At 45.8% G+C, this 22,143-nt stretch overlaps 1 protein-coding gene across 1 annotated transcript; it reads left to right on the top strand.

The window, feature by feature from the left end:
- Nucleotides 1-21,043: 21,043 nt before the first annotated feature.
- Nucleotides 21,044-21,865, top strand: PLEKHF1 (pleckstrin homology and FYVE domain containing 1). Its single transcript, XM_062500210.1, has one exon. It carries the CDS (start codon nucleotides 21,044-21,046, stop codon nucleotides 21,863-21,865), a length of 822 nt encoding a protein of 273 aa, XP_062356194.1.
- The last annotated feature ends 278 nt before the right edge of the window (nucleotides 21,866-22,143 follow it).

Raw genomic sequence — 22,143 nt, forward strand, 5'->3', positions numbered from 1 at the left:
GAGGTCACAGGGGAGCTGGCATGAGCCCTCAGGCACAAACCACCTTCTCCATCACTAAATGGATGAACTCAGAGTGGGCAATACTGGTGTTCAAGAACAGATCCTTTGGGATCAGGAAATAGAAGCAGTTGGTATAGAAATAAAAATGTTTGTTGCAATTCTATGAAGCTTTGCCCTTGAGATGGGAAACACAGTGTTTTTGCCAGGGGCAGATATTTCATATGGGGAAATTGTAATTTCACACCAATGAGAATTTTTTATCTGTGAAGTGAGAGCAATATGTGTTCAAGTTGTTAGACATAAGTTATTATTCTACCTTGCACACATTACTCCTTTCAATGTTCTCTAAAATTAAAACTCTCAGTTTCCTGTAAGACATCAGAAGGAAAAACAAACAAAGCTGTAGAAGCCATAAATCATAGCAGAAACTTTCCTTTCAGGACAATGACCTAGTTTTAATTTTGTTCATAGCCTTCAGTGTAACATCCAATTAAGACATCTGTTAAATGCCTATAATATTAAATTAATAGGGGGAAGCTAATAGAACTTTATTGGCATAGTCCTGTTAATTGACATTAAGGGCCTTTAATAGAGAGCTGAAAGAGCCATTAATGGGGATGCCACACAAATTGGAATTAGGGACAATCGTGTCTCATTGTGCTGTGAAGGACAGAACACGTTCTACCGTATGGACACATAGATGAACACAATATAACTTCCCTTAGCTACTGGCACCTGCATTTTTAAAACTATTTCAGCAACCACAAAAACAAACACAGACTGGCATTGCCTTGGCAAGAGCAAGGCTTTCGATACTTACCGTGAGGAGTGATGGAGATGTCAAAGAGCTCCCCAGAATAATCCCAGGCTGGTGGCACAGAGGGACAGGTGACATATGAAGAATAAGGAGAACTGAGCAGCCCAGGGATTCAGAACCCTTCAGTGCAGCTGGTAAATCAGCTGAGAGGCCTTTCTGCAATGCCTCCAGGTGTTCCAAGCAGCCCCCTAGCTCACTGCAGCTGAAGCACCCTGCCTAGCTGGGATCACTGCCCACCCCCGGCACATCGAGCAAATCCCACCGGCATGGGCTCTGTGCTCGCTTTCCCTGGAGCTCATTAAACTCCCCAGTGCTCCTCGAGGAACTTCCTTAGAAACTGGGAAAGTGAAAATGACACCTCACCAGCCCTCCCCTGCCCATTCATGGCCATTCCCTGCCTCTTCACTAGCTCAGACAGTAAATACTTAATGGATTTAATATTGGAAAATTGGAGAACTAATCACAGCTGTCGCTAATTCGCTTTTCATCCTTCATCTGTTCAACTCTGAATTGCACTCAGCACAGACTTTTTTGTAATGATTTTTACACCTAAATTCTCACTAACCAGGGAATAATGAACAGCAGTGAGCAATGTCTCACTACCTTACACATATTTCTGCTTCCCTATTACTGTGTATGTATATTTATAACTAATATGAGCTAAAACAATTGTAAGCAATTCAATTACTGAATTTTAACACTTAAGCAAGAATAAAAAAATCCCATAATTTCTGTTAGAAACTTTAACATAATTCATTTTAGGAAATGTTTGAATTGAAGCCAATTCACATCCAAGAAAACACACAGAAAATTCTCTTTGAGGGGGACTTCCTCTAAAAATGGGTTAGACAGCAACAGAGTGGAAAGCCCCAAAAACTGTCTGTGACTCTGACAAATTCATGTTAAATCACTGAAATAACAGCAGCAAGTAGCAAGTGTTAACTCTATCTATTCAATTAATCCAGCGTTTTAGATAAGTGCAGGAGAGAGGACAAAATTCTGATCCAGAGCATGCTTTCAGGAAACAGCAGCAGTGTTTTGTCAAATCCAGTGTGGCCCTGATTTAATCTGAACAGGGCAATCCCTCAGCCCCCTACCAGAACACTCCCATGTGCACATTCCCCATAACAAATGCTCACCTTTGTTCCTGCTGTTAGACAGCCCAAAACCTGATCAAGCCTGTCATCCTACAGCATCCACCAGTCCATGGCACCAATACCAAGTCCAATTACACAGCAGCAGCTGATTCCATGGAATTTCCCAGGGATTTGACCTGCCTTTGTCTCATGCTCCCCATCTTTAATTCTGTCATTCCTATGGTAACTCCAGTTCTAAGTCCCTAAAGTGTGTGATGAAAATGTATTATTTTGGTAAGGCAGAAATTTCCCTCAGTGTACTGGTTTAATTAAATCAATGAGCCAACATGAAGAATAGAGGATCTATAAAACAGAGGAGCAGTTACATCTGGCAAACACAAACCTCCTGGGCTGCAGAACAAACAGTACCTGCAGATGGGTTTTGACACCTACCTCTGCAGCCTCTGCCTGCTGGATAGGGATTATGGAGAACTACAGAGAACCCAGCAACATTTAATACTGAATTAAGAGCTCTCCCTCTGAAGAAAGCTCTCTGCTGCTTTCTACTGTTAGTCAGATAAGGTACAGTAAGGTACAGTACATGATAACTATTGAGAAGAGAAAAAAAAAAGTATACAATTAGCTAAAATAACATAACTAATAGAAAAGGCACATTCTAGACTTTACATTCCATCCTGCCCTGCTCCCCAGCCTATTTTAGGCTATTCCTTTTTCATTCTGCTAAGAACTATTCCTATATTGCCAAACCACACTGACTGAAAAATTATTATTTTCATATACTTTCAGCCACTGACCAATCTTCTAATAACCAATCCCTTCTATAGGCATCTGAACAGCATGGTAAAGATCTGCATACAGTCCTGTTAATAGAAACCTCTTTCTGCTATATTAGTTAACAAATTCAGCCTCATTTCTTTCAAGTCTCAGGATAAGCTCCTACTCTCATGGTATATGTACATACTTTTGGGTGAGGAACTAATCTTAAAAGGTACAAGAATATATAATAATATAGTTAGAATGTTAATGATAATAGTAAAATCAAAGGACTTTGGCTTCATCTCAAAATTTTAAATCAATAACCAAAACTGAATATAAATGCTTTATTGCTCATATAATTATTAAGGGCAAAACACTTCAAAACCAAAACCTCAGCATGACTGCACTCATTTTCTGTAGGTCAGGGCTTTTCAGCTGAGTCTCATGGCTCCATGGCCCCAGGTTTGTAACAGAATGTGTGGGGAAATGTGCTTGCTGTGTGTCTGTGTGTCCAGCTGCCATCACTGGCCTCTGACTACCAGCTCCTTGGACATTCTCTGGTGTACACACAGTACAGCCCCAAAATAGGCTCCACTTTATAGCACCATTATTCTGGGAGGGAGGGAAGAATAGGACTATGCACTTCTTGTAAATGTTAAAATAATTCCATCAATCTGAATAAAATTAATTTTTTTTCTTGGTGAAATTGTCTGCAACACTCTGCCATGCATATTCTTCCTCTACAGGATTATTTAAAAATTATGGACTCAGAAATGCTCAGCTGGATAGTTCTTGGGTGGCTGAGGTGCTCACTGAAGAATTTAAATGATGTAATAGCTATTGAACACCCCATTATATGGCTGCCTAATTAATGTGAATGATAGTTATGTCTTACTCACAGAAGATTATTTTACACGGAGGAAAATCTACTCACTGCCACAGTAGGCATTTCAATAGTTTTTATAGGAGCAGTTGCATTATGGCTTCATTGAGTAAAAGGTAAGTAGCCATCCTAAATAATGAAGATGGAAGGTTTAATAGTCCCAATAAAGAATCCTGCAGGTTTTTTATTTCAAAAATTAGAGTTTGATTGCAAGCGTATGATAATGAGAGGGAAAAGAGCACTGGCACGTGGAATCCTTTTGGCTCCTTGGGAACTTCCATTTCTTCTGTGCAGAAATGCAGAAGAATAAGGAGAGCAAAACAGAAAATAAGCTGTTCTTTACTTTTCCTAACAGCATGTCCAAGCTCCAAGGCTCTCCCTGTGGTAAGGATATTTCTGTGGGTAAGGAAATGCTGGACTGTGCTGTTCTACTCAGAGGGCTGACATTCCTGGAACAGCTGCACATGGCTGATCACGTACACACAAATAACCTCAGATAATGTGAAGAGCCCAGCTTAGACCCATTTGAATGATGATATGCAGACATAAGCCAGTCTTACAAACTTGTCTCAGAATTGCAGCCTATTACAGCAACTCCTTTTTGCGAGGCAGTAGTCAAGGGACTTGGCATTTCTGTTACGAGACCCTATTTCCAAGGTTATATATCAGAGATTATAACAGCTATAAAAATTCAAATGAGATTTAAAACTTGGCAGGAGCAGTCTCACTTGGGATCTAATATTTTTTAAGCAAATCTTTACAGGAAAAGCTAAAAGTTTACTTGTTCCACTTGTTATTTTAGGTCTCCATTGGTGCATAATTCTCAGTCTACACCTTATACTCTCCCCATTGCAGAACCCAAGTAATTTTTTTTCACAGTTTGTATTTTCAGAATGGCAATTCAAAGACAGGACAATTGATTTGACATTTGTTTCTCCAAACAGCAAACTTTCAGGAAGGGTTTTAAAAGAACTTCTGTTCCAAGGCAGCCACTTTTTTTTTTTTTCTTAAGCAATAAAGAACCACATGTGTTTTAGCAAGTAAAAAGTGGCAACAACATTAACCTGAATTATGGTAACAATGACTGCAAAACAAGCTGGCTGGGGATTTGCAAACACAATCTCCAGATGTCTGCAAAAGATCTGATTTATCAAACACACTATGGGTTGGATTTGTACTTCCTAAAAAGATAAGTCTGTAGTATTTATTTAATGGTAGTGCCAGTGAAAGGTGCTACCCTTGTGACATCTTTCAGAAAGGTGAGTAGATCCCTTTTGAATAATCTACAGGATATGGAGAGAGAGACAGACCCTAGAAATTAGAGCTTGGTTTCACCAATGAGACAGGATGAAACTGAAGGTTAAATATAGGGAGAGGTGAAAAAAGATTGCAGGAACTGGAGGCAGCCTCAAGAGAAAAACCTCAGGTAGTGCCAAGGGGAAGTCCAATATACCCCAGCCTCAGGGAGAGGTTAGAAACATTAAATACCAGCTATGGGGGTTCCAATGGTATTTTATCAACACAGCCTGTGGCCATTTAAAAAGTTTCCCTCTGTGTGGGGCCTTAAAAGCACCACAGTGAAGAGTAAAGGCTGGTTTCACCTCTAGTTTTCATCCTCAGCCTTGCTGCTGAGGCTGTGATGGGAAGCCTTGGCTAGTGTTTACTTTAGGAATGATTTTTGTGATGTGATTCCCTGCCATACAGGAATGCACTCTTTCCAAGCAGGTCTCCACAACCCTCCCCACAGATAAATGCTTCATGCAAGTAACTCATCACTCACTTTAGTGATCTTAGAGTGGCACAGGCACTGAGGTCATTAAATTTGTATTCCCTCACCTCCACTGTCACAGTACAGCCATGAAGTAGTTTGGACTGAAAAACTAGTACTTTATACAAAGAATTTAGTGTCCTTTTATCCTAGGCTCACTATCCATGGGAAAAAAAAGAATAACACACTTACATATGTACACAGAAGTAAACCAAATAAAACACGTGATCCAAAGTTTTTATTTTGCATTTACATAGTGGTGCCTCCGATTTGCAATGACTTGCAAACAACAGCTTTAGGACAGCACCTCAACAAGATCATCACCTTTGGCTCTGATTCGTTGTGTTGGGTGTTGTTCTAAAGCAGCAAAGCTGGGATGATTCTGTAGGATTATTCAGAATACCCATGGTTTACCCAGCAAATGATAACACCTCCTGGTCTTGAACAATGACTTACTTCTGATTAAACCAAAATGAGTTACTAAAGTGAACAGATTGAGTAATCAAGCTCAATTAAGCATGCGCAATATGTGCTGCAACAACATTCACTGTTTGGTGAAGTCATAAAGCAGCTTTATTTTCTTTTGACTTCTGGCAGTCTACCTCCAGGAGCCATTCATTCCTGCTTCTACCCAGCCAGCATTTCCATGAGGGTGCATCAGGAATTTTAGCTACTTTGCCAGAGACGTTGTTGAAGAGGGAACAAAGAAATCCATCCTAGAGCCACGAGCAGGAGATCAGCACCTACACAGACAGGAGACTTCACTGGGAGAGCCCACGCTGAGCAAACACCGCTTTCACATAGGAGAGCAGTGTCGTGCTTTAGAAGACAAGCCACCTGGGGGCTAAACATCAAAGAGAATGTTTCAAAAGGCAGTTTTCTTCCAGCAGAATGGCTTGTAGCTTCAGGAAATCTACATTAATAATTCGTACCTTGGCTCTAGGGCACGGGTATTTTTATTTATTATTCTTATTGTTGATGCTGAGTTTGTTGTTCCTCTAGAAGAAGCTAACATAAAAATTATACAGAAATCTCACCTCTGTGTATATCCAGAGCACGCACTTTGTTTTGGTACCAGAAGATGGAGCCACATGCTCACAGTTTTAAAGTTTTGGGTTTTTTTTTGTTTTGTTTTTTTTTGTTTTTTTTTGGGTTTGCTTTTTTTTTTTTTTCCCCTTCTTGTGCCAGAAAACCCACCCAGGAAGCAGACAGTGCCTGGAAACTGCTCCCTTACCTTACATGAACTTGCTGTTTTAGTGTGTCTGTGTGTACAGCGAATCTGGTGCCTGCCTTACCCCACGTCAGCTGCCTCACTCAGATGTTTCCATAACAACTCCGTTTTCCTTGCTGCAAATGTATATTCTGAATTGCCTACCATGTCAAAATGAAATCGGAAAACAGAACCAAACTAAGCCAGGCATTTCCAACGTCTAAAGTATCACACTCTTCATTTCCTCAGTGGAAGAATATACTCTTAAAGGGAGTCATAAATATCCCAGAACCATCAACATAAAACTCCCGACTCCTCATCTTTAAAGGCCAAATAAAGGCAGATATAATTTTTATTCTGTGTCCTAAAGCTTAGCTGTACGTGCTCAGATGACAGAACAGGCTAGGTCTGTGCTCTGCCAACTCTTCAGCTCTATGGCAGTCAGAGTAAGGCAGGTATTTTACATGACCAAGGTGTGCCTTTGCCCACCCTAGCAAGCCAATAAAGCCCTGGTTCTGCTTCAAAACCCATTTGCAAAAAAAACCAAACCAAACAAAAACCAAACAAATAAATAAAAAATCAAAAACAAAAACAACCCCAAAAAACCCACCTAAAAACCAGCCATGGTAGGGCACTTCCCACTGTCTGTTTAGGGGTTTTTTTGCAGTAGGTTTTGAAGCAGAATCATTCCCTGCCCAGCATCCAGACTGTAGCAGTGCCAGTGGCTGCAGCTCCATAGGCAGGGCAGGCAGGGAGCACTGCTGACCCCTGGCACCTCCACCCTGGGCAGGACAGGGGGGACAGGGCTGGGCAAGTGAGAGCCACTCTGCCAAACCCTGCCTTGGCCAAGGGCTGTGCTGGTCCCCATGCTGCCAGCCATCTCCACAGGCACATTAAGATGAAAGGGGCCTTTGTAAAATGACACACATCTGATGGGAAAAGAAACCCTTCACTAAAGGTATTAAAGTCCATTAGGGCTTTCCTTTGTTGGCTGCTCGCTCTGTGTCTGCTGTATGAGCAGCCAGATCAAAGCAAGATAATGGCACTCCTAATAATGGCAGCACGGATCTTTCAGGTAAAAGTGTTTATTGTTCAAGAACACTGTCAGATCCTTTCACCTCCTTTTCTGACCTGGCAATGTCCCAGGTTAGTACAGAACTGTTTTAAATACACAGTTTTAATTGTTCTTTTAGCTGCTCTTGCAGACTGCTCTCAGGCAGCAGAAGCAGGCAACAGTTTACTCTCATCCATTTTCTCACTACAATGCTGTAACCTCTTTATAACAAATCCTCCACAACAACATTTAACGTCTCTCTAATGGCACAATTAAAAATGAAGCCAGCAAAGCATTCTATCAAAGTGTTCACTAAAAGGAACCTTCAACTAATTTTTTTTTTTACAAAATTTAAGTACAGAAGAAAGCAGGCTGCCTCTATAACCCCAAATGCTGCAGTAGATACACACTGCTTCCTTGGGGAACCCCCATTTGATAGGGAAAAACAGAAGGATGTGCACAACACTGAGTGGGGCCACAACAGGAGAGACTGACACAAGTGTCATCCTCTATCCTGAGCTTGTAGATACCATGAGAAGGCTCCAGCATCTGGAACAACCAGAGTAATAGTTACTACTAATTCTGAGCTTTCATTTTAAAAATTGTTCTTGCAAGATTATCTCCATCAATTAAAAGCAACTTGAGCAAAATGTCATATCAACCCTCTTTGTCCTCATTTATTTCAGTGGTCTGGCTGAAAGCCCGACAGCAGCTTTGGCTGCCATGACTTCTGAGCAGTGGCTCCATAAATGCATGTATAATATTCAGATAAACAATTAAAAACTTGGATTTGCTTCCTCTGCCTTTAACATGTCTTTGGGAAAACACACCACCAGAGGTTTGTGTCCAAAAAAGGAGACAGAGAAGTTCTGTAATTTTATTTGAATAAAGGGGGAGGCCACGGGGCATCTTCCATGGGGTTTCTCAAATTGTTGGGGGATGCAGCCCCCTCTTTGCCCTAAGTTCCTGGCCACATCACCCTTTTCCTTTCCCCACTGGCTGAGGAACTCTGAAGGTACAGACTCCCAGAACTGCCAACTTCATGCCCCACTGGAATACACACTCCCCTTTATTTTTTCATTTAAAACAAAGCACTATTCATAACTGTATTAAGCCTTTGTTCTTTTTCTGTAAGTTCGGGAATTTAACATGGCCTTGGCTGAGCAGCAGTCTGTGTCAATTAGTAGCATTTTCTGGAACTGATGGTTTCTTCCCTCACTTCCCTATCTGTAAGTCCCTGGCCCTATCTACAACCAGATTCTCATGCTCAGTTTGTAAGGACACATTCATCTTATTCTTTTCACATGTAAACAACACTCAGATCCTTGGGGCTATGAAACCACTCTGCAGAGGTGTAAGGGAGCCCGGGCATTCCTCTACAGAAACTGGAAGGGCTTTCACACCGTTCCCAGGTGCAGTCTGGGTCCCTAGCAGAGCAGGGTCCCTCGCACAGCTGTAGCAGTTTTCCCAGTGAAACTGCAGGACTTGGGGACATCTCAGCCACAGCCAGTGCAGCCTGAGGTCAGCTGTGGGCAGCAGCAGAAGTGGTTAAACCACGCACCTACCAGGCTGAATCCCTGCTGGGCTGCAGAAGGCACACAGGACCCGTGGACTGCCTGAAAAACAGCACCAGCACTGCTGCGCTCTGCTCACAGAGCCATGGCAGTCCCAGACACAAGGACAGCATTCCTGGGAGGTGCTGCCCTGAAATGGTGCAAGCGGGGGAAATCTCCAGGAGGAAGCAGAGAAGCCCCCAAAGATGACTGACTCCTGTGTCTGCAAGATGGATGAGAATTTGAATTCCTTTGTAAGGGACCAAACATATCACTTAATAAAAACAAGGCATCCTACAATGAACCTCTCTTTCCCTTATTTATTCCTCTCTAAACACAGCAGTGCACAGATTATAGGAAATGGTTTTACATTTAACTTCAACCCCAAGTGGTAAAGGAACGGATTGTATCTCACAACGTAAATTTGCATCTACCATCATTTAATGGATGTTTTATACATGCTATGTACTACTGTGTTTTTATGGAAAGGCAAAAAAATTACTTGGGAATTTGTTTTTAATTAAGCAATAAGGCTCAATGGGGTACTGCTATCATGCAATAAAACCACTCCTGGGGTGTTGTGAGGCATTTGGTCCAGATGAGTGCTTCAAATCACCCCCAGATTGTGATTAGATGATTACTCCCTGGAGTTAATATTAGATGGCTCTCTCTAGAGTTGTCTTATTGCTATTATAAAAAGTCCTCAACATGGGGAAACTAAGTAGCTTTTGTGCTTGAAGAAGATGAAGTTTGCAGTTTTGACTGTTGAGTGGCTGTGTGAGCTGTGAGGGTCTCATAGATCACTTCACCTATTTAACATGTGTGAAAGATCGTCTCGGGCATTTCTTTGACCCAAACAGTTTTACAATTAAGTGGCTTTCTTTTTTCTCCTAGAAGACGGAAGGATATAAACAGCAAAAAACTCCAAAATAAAGCAATCCCAAGCCAAGACACTGAGGAATTCGATTCAGAGATATGTATTACTGGCTTTATCTTTTTGCTGGGAATAATGAATCCTAATCGCTATTATGCTAATTGTATTAATGAAGGCTAATGCATGCAGTATCGGCAAGAGATTCTCTCAAGTTGGGTCCATGAGGAGGTGCATGGCCTGAGGTGTTTGTGAGGGCTCCCAAGCTAATGAAATCAAACAACCCAAATGGTACAGAGCCAACCTGCAGTGCCTTCCCCTGCCTGCCTCCAGCTGCTCTTCAGTTAGAGAACAAATAGTTCATTCTGAGAACAGATAAAACAAAAACAAAAAAAAAAAAAAAACCAAACAAACCAAAACACAAACAAACAAAACCAGAATCAAACTGAACTAAAACAAAACCAAAAAAGAAATTAAAAATAAAACTAAACCAAGGCTTCCTGCCTTTCAGTACACCAGTAAGAGAAATCTCAGGAAAACATAAACTCTTGCAAAAACCTTCCCAAAAGGCAGAATGGTACCACCTGGATATGGACAATTCTTGCAGAGCTTGAGCTGAAGTACAGAGCAGAATCCTCACCTTCGCCTTCAGATGCCTCCCAACAGCAACCACACACCTCCTATTATACAACATCCCTCTGTTTTCTCAACCAGACAAGAATTTTAACACCTCACAAATTACGGTGTGATCCCTCATACATCCTCCGTGTCATGTCTCATGCATCCTGCCCAGCCCAGGCAGCAACACAATCTCTATAAGGCAATAAACCTCTCCTGCCTCAGAAGAAATCCCAATTTCTTGTTCAGATCAGCACTTTCCACTTAAATATCCAGCATGTCAATGGATGGGGATTCCAGCCAAGCTGAGGTTTGCTCTCTTGTTTTCCAGGATGTCAGCAGAACACCTTGGGGAAAAAAAAAAAAAACAACCAAAAAAAAACAAACAAAAAAAAAAACCAAAAAAAAAAACCCACAAACACACCGTAGCTGTATTCCCTTATATTTGAAGATAATGAAAGGAAACAAAGATCTCCTTTTTTGTTCCCCTTTCACAGAGCTCTCCACACATTCACTCAATACATGAAACTTCCCCAGGCAATGGCAGCAGATGCTTTCCTGCACAAAAGACACTGATGTGGGGCAAGATCCCTTAGGAGACCCCTTAGGAGAAGGTTTTTCCTTTCTGAGCAAGACATACATTCGGCCTGGGTAGCAGTTACAAAGGAAAGAAACCAAAGCATGTTCTTCACATACATAGAAGCTATATCCATAGGTTAAGCAGGGTTCAGGAATTACACTCTTTTATTTGTCTTCGACTAATCAGTCAATCAGTCATTTACATCTTTTTGCATTAACCAGTGATTATCACACTCTTGTTCCCCATGCTTTTTCCCTGTATCAATATTTGAAATGGCTAATCTACCTCAGTTTAGTCTTTGAAACACTTGCTCACCAGTTATTTGTTCACCATGATTTATCTTGTGCAATAAAAGCACACTGAATACGAGATCACTCTTCAGACAGAATAGCAGCAGTAGGAAAAGAGTTCAGAAGAACGTGCACAGAATGGTGCCTGCTGGAAGGGAGGCTGAGCTCAGAAGGTGCAGCACTTTCTCACAGCATGCTGAAAAATGCATTCAGTAGCTTTTCTAGACACCTCATTTTTCCCACATTAATTTCATACATTTTGTTCTAATATTACATCCCTCTCTGCACTGAACACCTGCACCTTCTCACAGCTCTGGCATTTTATATTCTCTTACCTCAGCTTTTCCTCACCTTCACCTTTTGTATTTCAACTCGAGCCTGGTCCCACTACTAGGGAACACTACTCAGAAACAGGCTGGCAGCATGTCAGAGCTCCTGCTTGTTTATCAGTATGTGCTCACCCATCCTGCTGCCCAGGAGAGCTCAAACTTCTGAGCTTCCCCTGTTGTGAGTCCCTGCTCTGAGCAGTTCTTGGGCGTAACCTCGGAGACTCATCACAACCAACCCACTCGATCCACTCAAACTATTGATCATTACTGGTTATTCAAGACTGAAGTTCCAACTCTACAGCACCGTACTCCTGTGACCCAGGAGCAGGGCTGAGGTCTGAGCAGGGAAAGGTACAACAAACACCAAGACAAAGTTGTAACTTTAGAATCTGCAGATGCGAGAGGTTTTGTTGTCCTTGCACACATCAGCTCTTGTAAGGATGGCTGAGGTTCGTGAGCTGGGCCATGGTCCTGAGGTGAGGCACATGGGGCTGTGAGTCAGGAGCTCTGGGGCATATTCCTCAGCTCACAGGTGACTCACTCTGAGCCAGAGCCCGTGTCTGCTGAGGACAATAGCAAATAACCCAGTGTTGGTGACCAAGAACCATGCGACCAAATGAAACCCTCCAAGGGTGGAACCCCCTGTGAGAAGGGCACAAACCCTAACAATTATCAGAATTTATGCTGCACTTCAAGATCCTGAGAATAAAGTGCTGCACACACATGAAGAACAGCAATGCCTCTGTGAAAAACAAAGCATATTGATTGAGTATTGCTTTCTGCAAAAGGCAGAGGAGCAAGCAAAGGCTGCTTTCAGGAATACTTCCATCATGTGGACAATCATTTTGCAGCCAGGCTCCCAGAGGCACTCAAGAAGTGGGTAATTTCCTGCATGAGGGTTGAGAGCTGCCCTAAGGGCACAAGAATCCTCTGAAACAGGTTTGCTGGGCAGCAGTTTCAAGGCACGTGGGCTAGTGAGAATTTGGAAACTGGCACTCTAAAGTTCCAGCCTGTACTAACAGAGCTGAGCATGGATGTGATTTCTGCACCGTCAGTCTTGGAACAACTCATTTCTAAAGCAGGCAGATGAAGCTGGTAGGGCTTCAGAGACACAAATCAATCATGGCAAGTCACACATTTCTAGAAGAGGCTCATTAGCTGAATCCCCTGGGAGCCAGATCAGACAAACATTCATGCCCCCCACACCACTCTCACCCAGGACAGAGGTCACTCATGCCTACACATAACCTGTATGATGAACACAAGTTGTCTTATTCCTTCATTAGGTCACAGTATACCAAGCTCAATTCGATAAAATCTCCATTGCTAAAAGCTGTCTTATCCACTGATTAAATGCCCCATGCAGTCAATCCGTTAAAACCACTGTCTATCCTATGATTACCGTGGGTTCCTAGCATCCCAAACTGAATCTAAATATTAAGTTTTACTCAAAAGAATTTTATTAAATGCCCAGGTTGTTTTTTCTTCTTTTTCAAACGTGCACTAAACATACACTGAGCTGAGAATTTAACAGATGTTTTTGTTACTATTATAATCTAATCTTTTCCTGCAGGCTGTTGTAGTAATTTTGCCACTAGAAGATAATAAAAATACATTTTCTCCCCTGCAGAGCTTACCTTTGGCTGACTCAGCTGAGCAGCTGCAGTTTCCTTCACTTGCTTGGAAATTATTGCGTCCCAATTGGGCAAGATATTTCTGCTACTGAGAAACAAGTGGCTTTGGAGAAAATGCCAGAGGCAATCAGATAAAGTCTCTTCACCTTGCTCTAGTTGCATTAAAAGCTGGTAATTTGGGCTGCAGCTTTTTCAAATGGTCCTACAAATGTTTGGTTTTACAGCCAGGAAAAACAGAACTCCTGAGTCTGCCTGTCAAATAACTCTTAAGATTACTGGTGAAACTCCCAGTTTGTATCTCGGTAAAGAATTCAAACAAGTGTGTAAGAGCTTCCAAAACAAACAAACAAAATACCAACAAAAAGTCAGCTCTCAATTGCAACTGCTTAACATTGTAAGCACAAAGTGTATCTTGGGACTTCCCTTGCTTTATGCAACAGTTGCCTGAACACACCTCCACTTCTGACTGAAGAGGAACAAAGGAAAAAACCTTCAAATCCCAGCTGCTTTTGCCAACCGAATGCTGATGTTTTGCTGATGTGTTGTCCAGGGGAGCATACTGAGAAACAACAAGAAAAATAAACTAAAGTATTACATCTCAGTAATAAAGACTATGATTAAGATAACATGAGAGCAAATTCAGAATAATTTTAGCATACAGGAGGAAAAAAAAACAGTTTCAGAGTAATGATCTGTGGCTGGTTAGGTCTGAATTAGTCTGACAGCTAAGACAAACTCTGGCATATTTAGTTCAGTGCTTTGTCTATTTATAGTTTACAGATATTTACAGATGGATATTGCTAAAACAACAACAACCATTAAAAAAAAAAAACAGCATTCTGTAGAGAATTAATTTCTAAGGTGGTTTGATGTCCCCAGAGTTAGCAGACCCCGAGGCAGCGGGGACAGAGAGAGCTGGTGTGCCAGCTCAACACAGACCAGTTCCCAGGTGTGGGATCTAGTCTGCAGAGGCAGACCACGCTCCTTTCACCGACACACCACTCAGTCCCACAGAAAAGGTGGGAGGACTGAAAAGACCCCACAATAAAGCCCTAGTGATAACCTGAATCCGTTCAGCCCAGCAGCCTCCCCTCTGCGCTGAGCTTTCTCCCAGGTTTTCAGGGCTTTGTCAGTGACCCCATGGCACTCTCTGTAACCCTCCCTGCCACACTGCTAGGCAGCCACATACTGCACTGAACTTAGTCCACGTCCCCATTTATCTGCTTGTCTGAAGAAATAAGAAGAAATAAGGTCTTGTGGAAACTCCCATGATTGCCAAGCGCTTTAGCTCTAAAGTGCACCATGAGCTTCCCAGCCCACATTATTATTACAAAAGAAAATGAAAACCTGGAAAAAAAAATATTTCTAATACCTTGACAGGTCCATCACTTCCCATTAAAAATAGAAAAGCTATTACAGAAAGTGAGCAAGCACCTGAATTATGCATCAGCACAGGCCTGTGGTTGTGTGACTGCACCTGGCAAGGGCCAGAGCTCGGCTCCCCTGCAGCACCTTCAGCAGTGCTGAGCGACACTCGCAGCCTCTGCCCACCAATCCCACCGCCCTCCTGGCATGTCATGGGGGAGGGATGGCTGGCTGCGAGAGAGGAATGCAAAAGATTTCCCTGCAACGCCAATTTCGGTGTTAATAGCTTGTTCTCTACACGAACATCTGTACCTGTAATCACAAAGGTGGTTAGAAGATGTGATCCAAAGCTTGGGAAAAAGTCTGGTTTCTGTTTTGGACCAGTGCAGTGTGTAGCTCTATTTATATCCCTCTTCTTAACTGTAAAACACTGGAGGTATTTTATCTCTGAAACAATCTTTATACAATGTCATCCATGTGTACCATTCTGCTCGATGGAACATACTGTGAATAGGGGATGATGAAACCTGAAACTTAAAAAAGCGAGCAAATGAAAGACACTGAGTTATGCTTGTGGGGCCAAGTGGAGAGTGCAGGAGGGTGGCGGATGTCAGCAGGGCACATTCAGCCATGAGCACAAGGCAACCGTGGGACACACGCAGGCACAGGACACAGGCACCTAGGGACACACTCAGAGCTCCGGGCACAAGCGGACACAGGACACAGGACACACTCAGAGCTCCGGGCACACGCGGACACAGGACACAGGACACAGGACACACTCAGAGCTCCGGGCACACGCGGACACAGGACACAGGACACACTCAGAGCTCCGGGCACAAGCGGACACAGGACACAGGACACACTCAGAGCTCCGGGCACACGCAGACACAGGACACAGGACACACTCAGAGCTCCGGGCACACGCGGACACAGGACACAGGACACAGGACACACTCAGAGCTCCGGGCACACGCGGACACAGGACACAGGACACACTCAGAGCTCCGGGCACAAGCGGACACAGGACACAGGACACACTCAGAGCTCCGGGCACACGCAGACACAGGACACAGGACACAGGACACACTCAGAGCTCCGGGCACAAGCAGACACAGGACACACTCAGAGCTCCGGGCACACGCAGACACAGGACACAGGACACACTCAGCCCCGCTCCCCCGCAGCCCCGCCCGGCCCCGGGGCCCCCATTGGCCGCGGTGGGCGGGGAGCGGCAGCGAGCCCGGCCCTGCAGAGGAGCGGAGCGGAGCGGAGCGGCCCGCGGGAGCGCTGCCCGGGGCCGGCCGGCAGGTACGGGCCGAGGGGGTTCGGAGCGGAGGGGAGAGCCGGGGTTTTTCTGGTGCCGGGCCGGAGCGGAGGGACAGGAGCGATCTGGCGGCTCCGCTCCGCTCCGCCCGCCGTGGGACAGAGCGCGGTGATGGGTGGGGGGATCGTGTGCGCCGCCGGGGCTCGGCCCGGGGGGGATGTGCTGCTGGTCCGGGGGTCCCGTCCCGTCCCGTCCCGTCCCGTCCCGTCCCGTCCCGTCCCATGGGAGCCTGCGGCCCCGCGGTGTCTGTGCGCCGCCCGAGCGCAGCTCCAGGGGGGCCAGCTGTGTCGGGGGTTTTTAGAGGGGCCAGCTGTGCCGGGGGTTTTTAGAGGGGCTCGTAAAGTTACCAAGTTTGCCCGTGTACCAAAGCCCCGGACAGTGGTCCCGCTCTGGAGCTGTAAGCGGGACCCCGCTTGGTTCGTGCGCCTGTTCCAGAGGGGCACACGAGCTCCCAGGCGCTGGGGGGACAGGCAATTGTCGCTTCCCTCGGCGGCTCCCCCTCGGCAGCCAGCCCGTGTCTGTCGCTGGTCACGAGTCCGGTGAGCAGCGGAGCGGGCGGAGAGCCTCGGGATGAGTGCAGGGACAGGGAGCGGGGGGGACCGAGGGGATAAGGCTCTGCCCTGGGTTTCATGTTTTTTCCCTTCCCTTCCTCCGCTGCTCGGGCGCTTCTGAGCCTGGCTGGCACTTGTGGCAAGAGCCGCAGCTGAGCCCGGGCTGCCGCTGCCCGGCCGTCCCCTTGCTCTGCCGTAGGCCGAGCAGCCGCGGCGAGAAGCTTGGTGGCTCGGTCAGTCCATGTCCCACTGGGACTGGTGACATTCTTAAAGGCCTGATGTGACAGCCAGTCCCAAAATGTCCACGTGCTGAATTGGGTTCCTCGTAAGCGTGGCTGGAAGGGTTACCAGAGCCTGCCCTCCTTACCCCAGCAGTTACAGCATGCCGGGAAAGAGGGAGAAGCAAGCTGAAATGCCCTCAGGCAGGAAAAGGAGAGGAACTCTTCTTGCAATAAATGCCTACTCAGGCAGCTGTGTCCTACTTGCTGTCCCTGGTGAGCAAGAGCCCCAGCCCCAAGAGAGATTTCTCAGAGCAAAGCAGAAAGAGGGAGCGAGGGAAAGCTGCAGAGAGATGAGGCTCGGGGCATTTTCTGCTGGCAGCTCTCAGTAGTCAGACGGGACTGTCATGGACCATCCCATGTGTGGTATGCATGAGGTATGCAGTGGATGCCAAGGCTGTCACTTCTGCCTGATGGCAGGAATGGAAGGATCAGGTAGAACAGCTCGCTACATCAGTACACCTAAGCCTTAGATACATACAGACTTGAAAAACATACCCCAGGCTTACTGACCCATGAGCTTAAGTTGAAATGCTGTGCCTGGCAGGCATCAACATGGCTGTTTATAATCACAAGTGAACAAGCACTCATTGTTAAGTGTTGTGGCATGCTTACTTCTGGAGTGGAGTGCCAAGCTCTGGTTTTTTTTCCTTTGAACATCAGTCATATTCACTGCATAGTATTTGATCACATGCAGAACCAGCAGATCTTGATGAAAAGAAACAACCCCAGAATTTGCCATGCCAAAAACTGCTGTGAAAAGCAGCACACCAGAAAAACAGATCTTGCCACCCTAATTTCAGATGGGTAAGCTGCAGCATGTAGTACATGGGTACATATAGCACTTGGTAATAAGCACTGTGACCCTGCTGACCTGACACTGCAAACTTGAGCAAACAGAAAAAAATAATTTACCAAAACAAATAAAATAGATTAGACTTCATATCCTCATTTTGTTCCAAAGGGAGAGGCTCTCATCTCCCAGGAAAGAAGACCATAGTGTCCGACACTCAGCAGCTATCTTTATTTACCAGATTCACAAAGTGTTTGAGTTCCAAAGCCAAACTGTGGATTATTTGCAGTGAGTCACAGTATTAACATGAAATTAGGTTTTATGTGGTCAGTCAAGCCGAGCGCTGTGTGGAACTCGGGGCAGGATGGATCTGGCCTGTGGTGGGATGTGATGAGTCAGACAGAGCTCAGATGGCTGTTTCTTCCCCCCTACCTGAACAGGGACCACACAGAGGGATAGTGAGTTGTCCAAGCCTGAAGGTAGGCACTGTAAATCCCACTCCAGCTTTTATTTACTTATTTTAAACTTTTTATTATGTGTGGGTGCTGTTCTCCCGTCACTTATGCCTGAGGAGGGAGAGAGATGGAAGGGAAACATTCTCCTTTTGCATCCCAGGAAAACTCCTTCAAGAAATACCCTGGGCTAAAGCAGTAATTTATCAGTCTCTGCTAATACTAGCAATTTTAGTCTTATCAGCGAAGATTTTCCCATGACAGAGTTGGCTTTTCTTAGGTTAACTCGTGGTGTTTTAACTAGGTTGCAAACCAGAGGGTGGAGGAGTAAGGACATACCTGCATGTAGAAGTCTGATGTGTAATGGGAGCTCTCACCTTCAGGGTTTTTTTCACAGTACAGGATTGTGTCCAGCCCCTTCTTCTTTTGCTCCACGTAATAAATCCAGGATCTTTCTGGCCTGTGCAGGGATCCAGGTCAATACAACAGCCAAACCTTTCACAGCAGCAGAGCTTACACTCCTCTGAAAATGAGCTTGGGTTTTCTGGCTCTGTGCCAGCAAGGTTTTTATACCTGACAAAATATTTTAGTTTCCATTGGAATCTGGTGTGCAGAGATCCCTAGAAACAGAGTCAGGTCAAGTACCATAAGTTTTTGAGAGGTTGGGCTATGCTTCTAAACTATATAAAATAAAATAGGTAGGCTAAAAGCTCCATAACCCAGAAGCATGAGGAAAGGAAACTGGTGGGACTGCTTTGGTTTATCCCATTTGGTGTTGCTGGTGCCAAAGGTTCTTGACAGTATGTTATTGCATTCACGGTCTTTGTACACTAAGGATCCCAAGCTGTAATTTGAGTTTTTCCTTTATTATTTGTGTGTTCATCTTGCTCTTTCACACAGGAACTCCTCATCCAGGGATTTGTGGAGAGACCACATCCCAGGATAGGTGAGAGTCTGGGTAACCCTGCTCAGGGAGTTTGGTGCACAGTTATGGACAGCAGTTTGCCTTGCCTGATTGTTCTTCAGCCTAATTTTGTATTTAAGAGGCAGAGAGTGAAAACACACGGTTATTGCAGCAGGCATCTCCTCTCCATGCACACAGATCCATGTGGGGAATGGAGGCTCTCTCCTCTCCAATGACAAGTAACAGAACTTTGCCCAGCTGCTGCACGTCTGTGCCATGGCAGGTTGGTTGGGGTGTGATTTCAGCCCCTGCTTCTGGAGTCACCCCCTGGATTCCCCCTCTGGCTGCAGCCTGGCCAGAGCAGTCAGTGGGTGTAAACTGCCCACCCACATGAGTGGATGTGCCCAGCACTGCCCAGCTCCATCCAGTGCATTCAGCAGTGCTTTGAGGTCCTGAGGATTCACATCTTTCCCTCCAGCTCCAGGGGCACCCTGACGAAGGCAGCTCTTCAGGAGCACTCACCACTCAGCACCTCTCAGTAAAAGCTATTTCTGCAGAGTAGGTCACTTCATTTAGGTCTCCCATGGCTAAACCTGTGTCTCGGTCTTGTGCCTTTTCACCCTAGAGAAGGAAGTCCTGGGAACTCGGAGGCATTGCCCAGTCTGTCTGCCAGATGGGTCAGGTGAGAGGTACACGCTGTGCACAGCTTCCAGCAGCAGCTCTGTGGTTCCCCTTCCACCACAGTAAAGGGGTGATTGGGGTGAGGGGCAAGGGTAGGATGTCCTACACACACAGGACCAGGCATATTGTCATCCTCCTCTGCCCCTTCCCTCCAGCCTCCTTGGAAGCAGGGACTCTGGGCAGGGAGCACAGGGATAGCTGGAGAGCAGCTCTGCGTGAGTGGTTTGATGAACCATTAGCAATAGCAGGGTAAGGACGCATGCCCCTGTGATCTCGGAGCTGCCTCGTGATGGCTGAGCTACCTCGCTGCAGGAGGAAATGATTCACATTCCCATGGCCGGCTGGCCTCGGGGCAGCACCCTCCAGCCTGCAAGGGGCAACCAAAAATCAACTTACAGGGAGCGCCTTCCTTACTGCAGACTGCCAAGAGCAAGCAGCTGCTTTCACTGCAGTTACCCTTACCAGGGTTTCCTGTTAGAACAAAAATAGAGCACACTATCAAACCCCCAGACTGTGTGAGAAGGAGGGTGCAGAGGTGTGGGAGAGATGAGTGTGCTGTATTCCACTTCCCCTTCAGCGCAGCTCACACTGTTTTCAGAACGATGTGTCTTGCATTTGGAAGCGCCATCAGCCCTGGGATAATGGAGGAAAGGCTTAGCTTGTGTGGGTTTATTCACATCATGACAGCTTTTATGATTTCTTTTTTTACCCTTTTTGTCATGCATAGAAGACCAGCAGGAACAGGTGAAACCACAGTTTTCTTTTGTTCCTGCCTCAGCTCTGACCCAAAACAGAGCTGTGGGGGGTGTGTGTCTATACCCAATCCTTGAGAAAGCAGGTGTACAGTCAGAAAAGGGAAGCTTGCTCTCAAGACCCTTTTATGTAGATCTATGGATATGCATAAAATCAGGTTCAGACTAAGCAGATTTCTTTTCTAAGGGCAGACAGGGATACTGGTAAAAAGTACAACCAGGCTCTGCCTTCAGGGGTTTCCATTGCTGCAAATTGAGCCATCCCAGTATAGCCTGGGCTGTTGCAATATAAGGTCAGAAAGTTTGACCATTTTATTTAGAAAGGTAATAAACTAAAGCTCATGAGATTACCTGTATCCTCAGATGGCATTAGGAGCATCTCACCTGTTGGTACACTGGTTACTCACCTTCACCTTGGTGCAGATGTCTGCAGTTTCACCACTTCCCTCTTTGTTTTCCTCTCTTCAGAGTGAGCTGGAGATGGTGGACCATCTTGCAAACACCGAGATCAACAGCCAGCGCATTGCTGCTGTGGAAAACTGCTTTGGGGCTTCTGGACAGCCCTTGGCCTTGCCGGGCAGGGTTCTTCTGGGAGAAGGGATTTTAACCAAAGAATGCCGCAAGAAACCAAAGCCTCGCATATTTTTCCTTTTCAACGACATCCTCGTCTACGGCAGCATAATCATCAACAAAAGGAAGTACAATTCCCAGCACATCATCCCCCTCGAAGATGTCACTTTGGAGACGCTGCCAGACACCTTGCAGATGAAGAACCGCTGGATGATTAAAACCTCCAAGAAGTCCTTTGTGGTCTCTGCAGCCTCCCTCACGGAGAGGAAGGAGTGGATCAGCCATCTGGAGGAGTGCATCAAGCACCTGCTGACGAAGACGGGCCGGCAGCCCTGCAGGGAGCACGCGGCTCCCTGGATCCCAGACAAGGCCACGGACATCTGCATGCGCTGCACGCAGACCAAGTTCTCCACGCTCACCCGCAGGCACCACTGCCGCAAGTGCGGCTTCGTCGTGTGCGCAGACTGCTCCAGGCAGAGGTTCCTGATGCCCCGGCTGTCCCCCAAGCCCCTGAGGGTCTGCAACCTGTGCTACAGGCAGCTGCTGGCCCAGGAGAAGAAGGAGGCAGAGGCGGACCGGAGGCAGGCGGAGCCGATCCGCTCCGCCATCCAGGGCTACGAACCCTCCAGTGGCGATGACAGCGACAAGTCTGATGATGACAAAGCTGAGCAGTGGCCAGCAGACACGGAGTTTTATAACTCAGAAGTATCCTGGTCATCTTTCCACAGCTGACCTGCCTGGGAGCTGGTGGTGTTTAGACACTGGGAAGCCAACCTCTGGCCTCCAATGCGTGTCCTTCTCCGTGCTTTCTCTGAAGGCCATGCCTAGGAAGGTGGATCTTGGCCCCTGTGTGGTGTCAGAGCAGAGGTGAGGTTACCCCTCTGAGAGCGTCTCATACAATGTGAGCACAGAGAGAACAGCTCAGTCAAGAGCACTGAGGACTGGGGCAGTGCCCTGTAGATCAGTCTTGGCCAGATGAGCTCACCTTCAGTGCCTTGTTCTTCCTCTCT

The sequence above is a fragment of the Cinclus cinclus genome, chromosome 11, assembly GCF_963662255.1.
Source record: "Cinclus cinclus chromosome 11, bCinCin1.1, whole genome shotgun sequence".
NCBI lineage: Eukaryota > Metazoa > Chordata > Aves > Passeriformes > Cinclidae > Cinclus > Cinclus cinclus.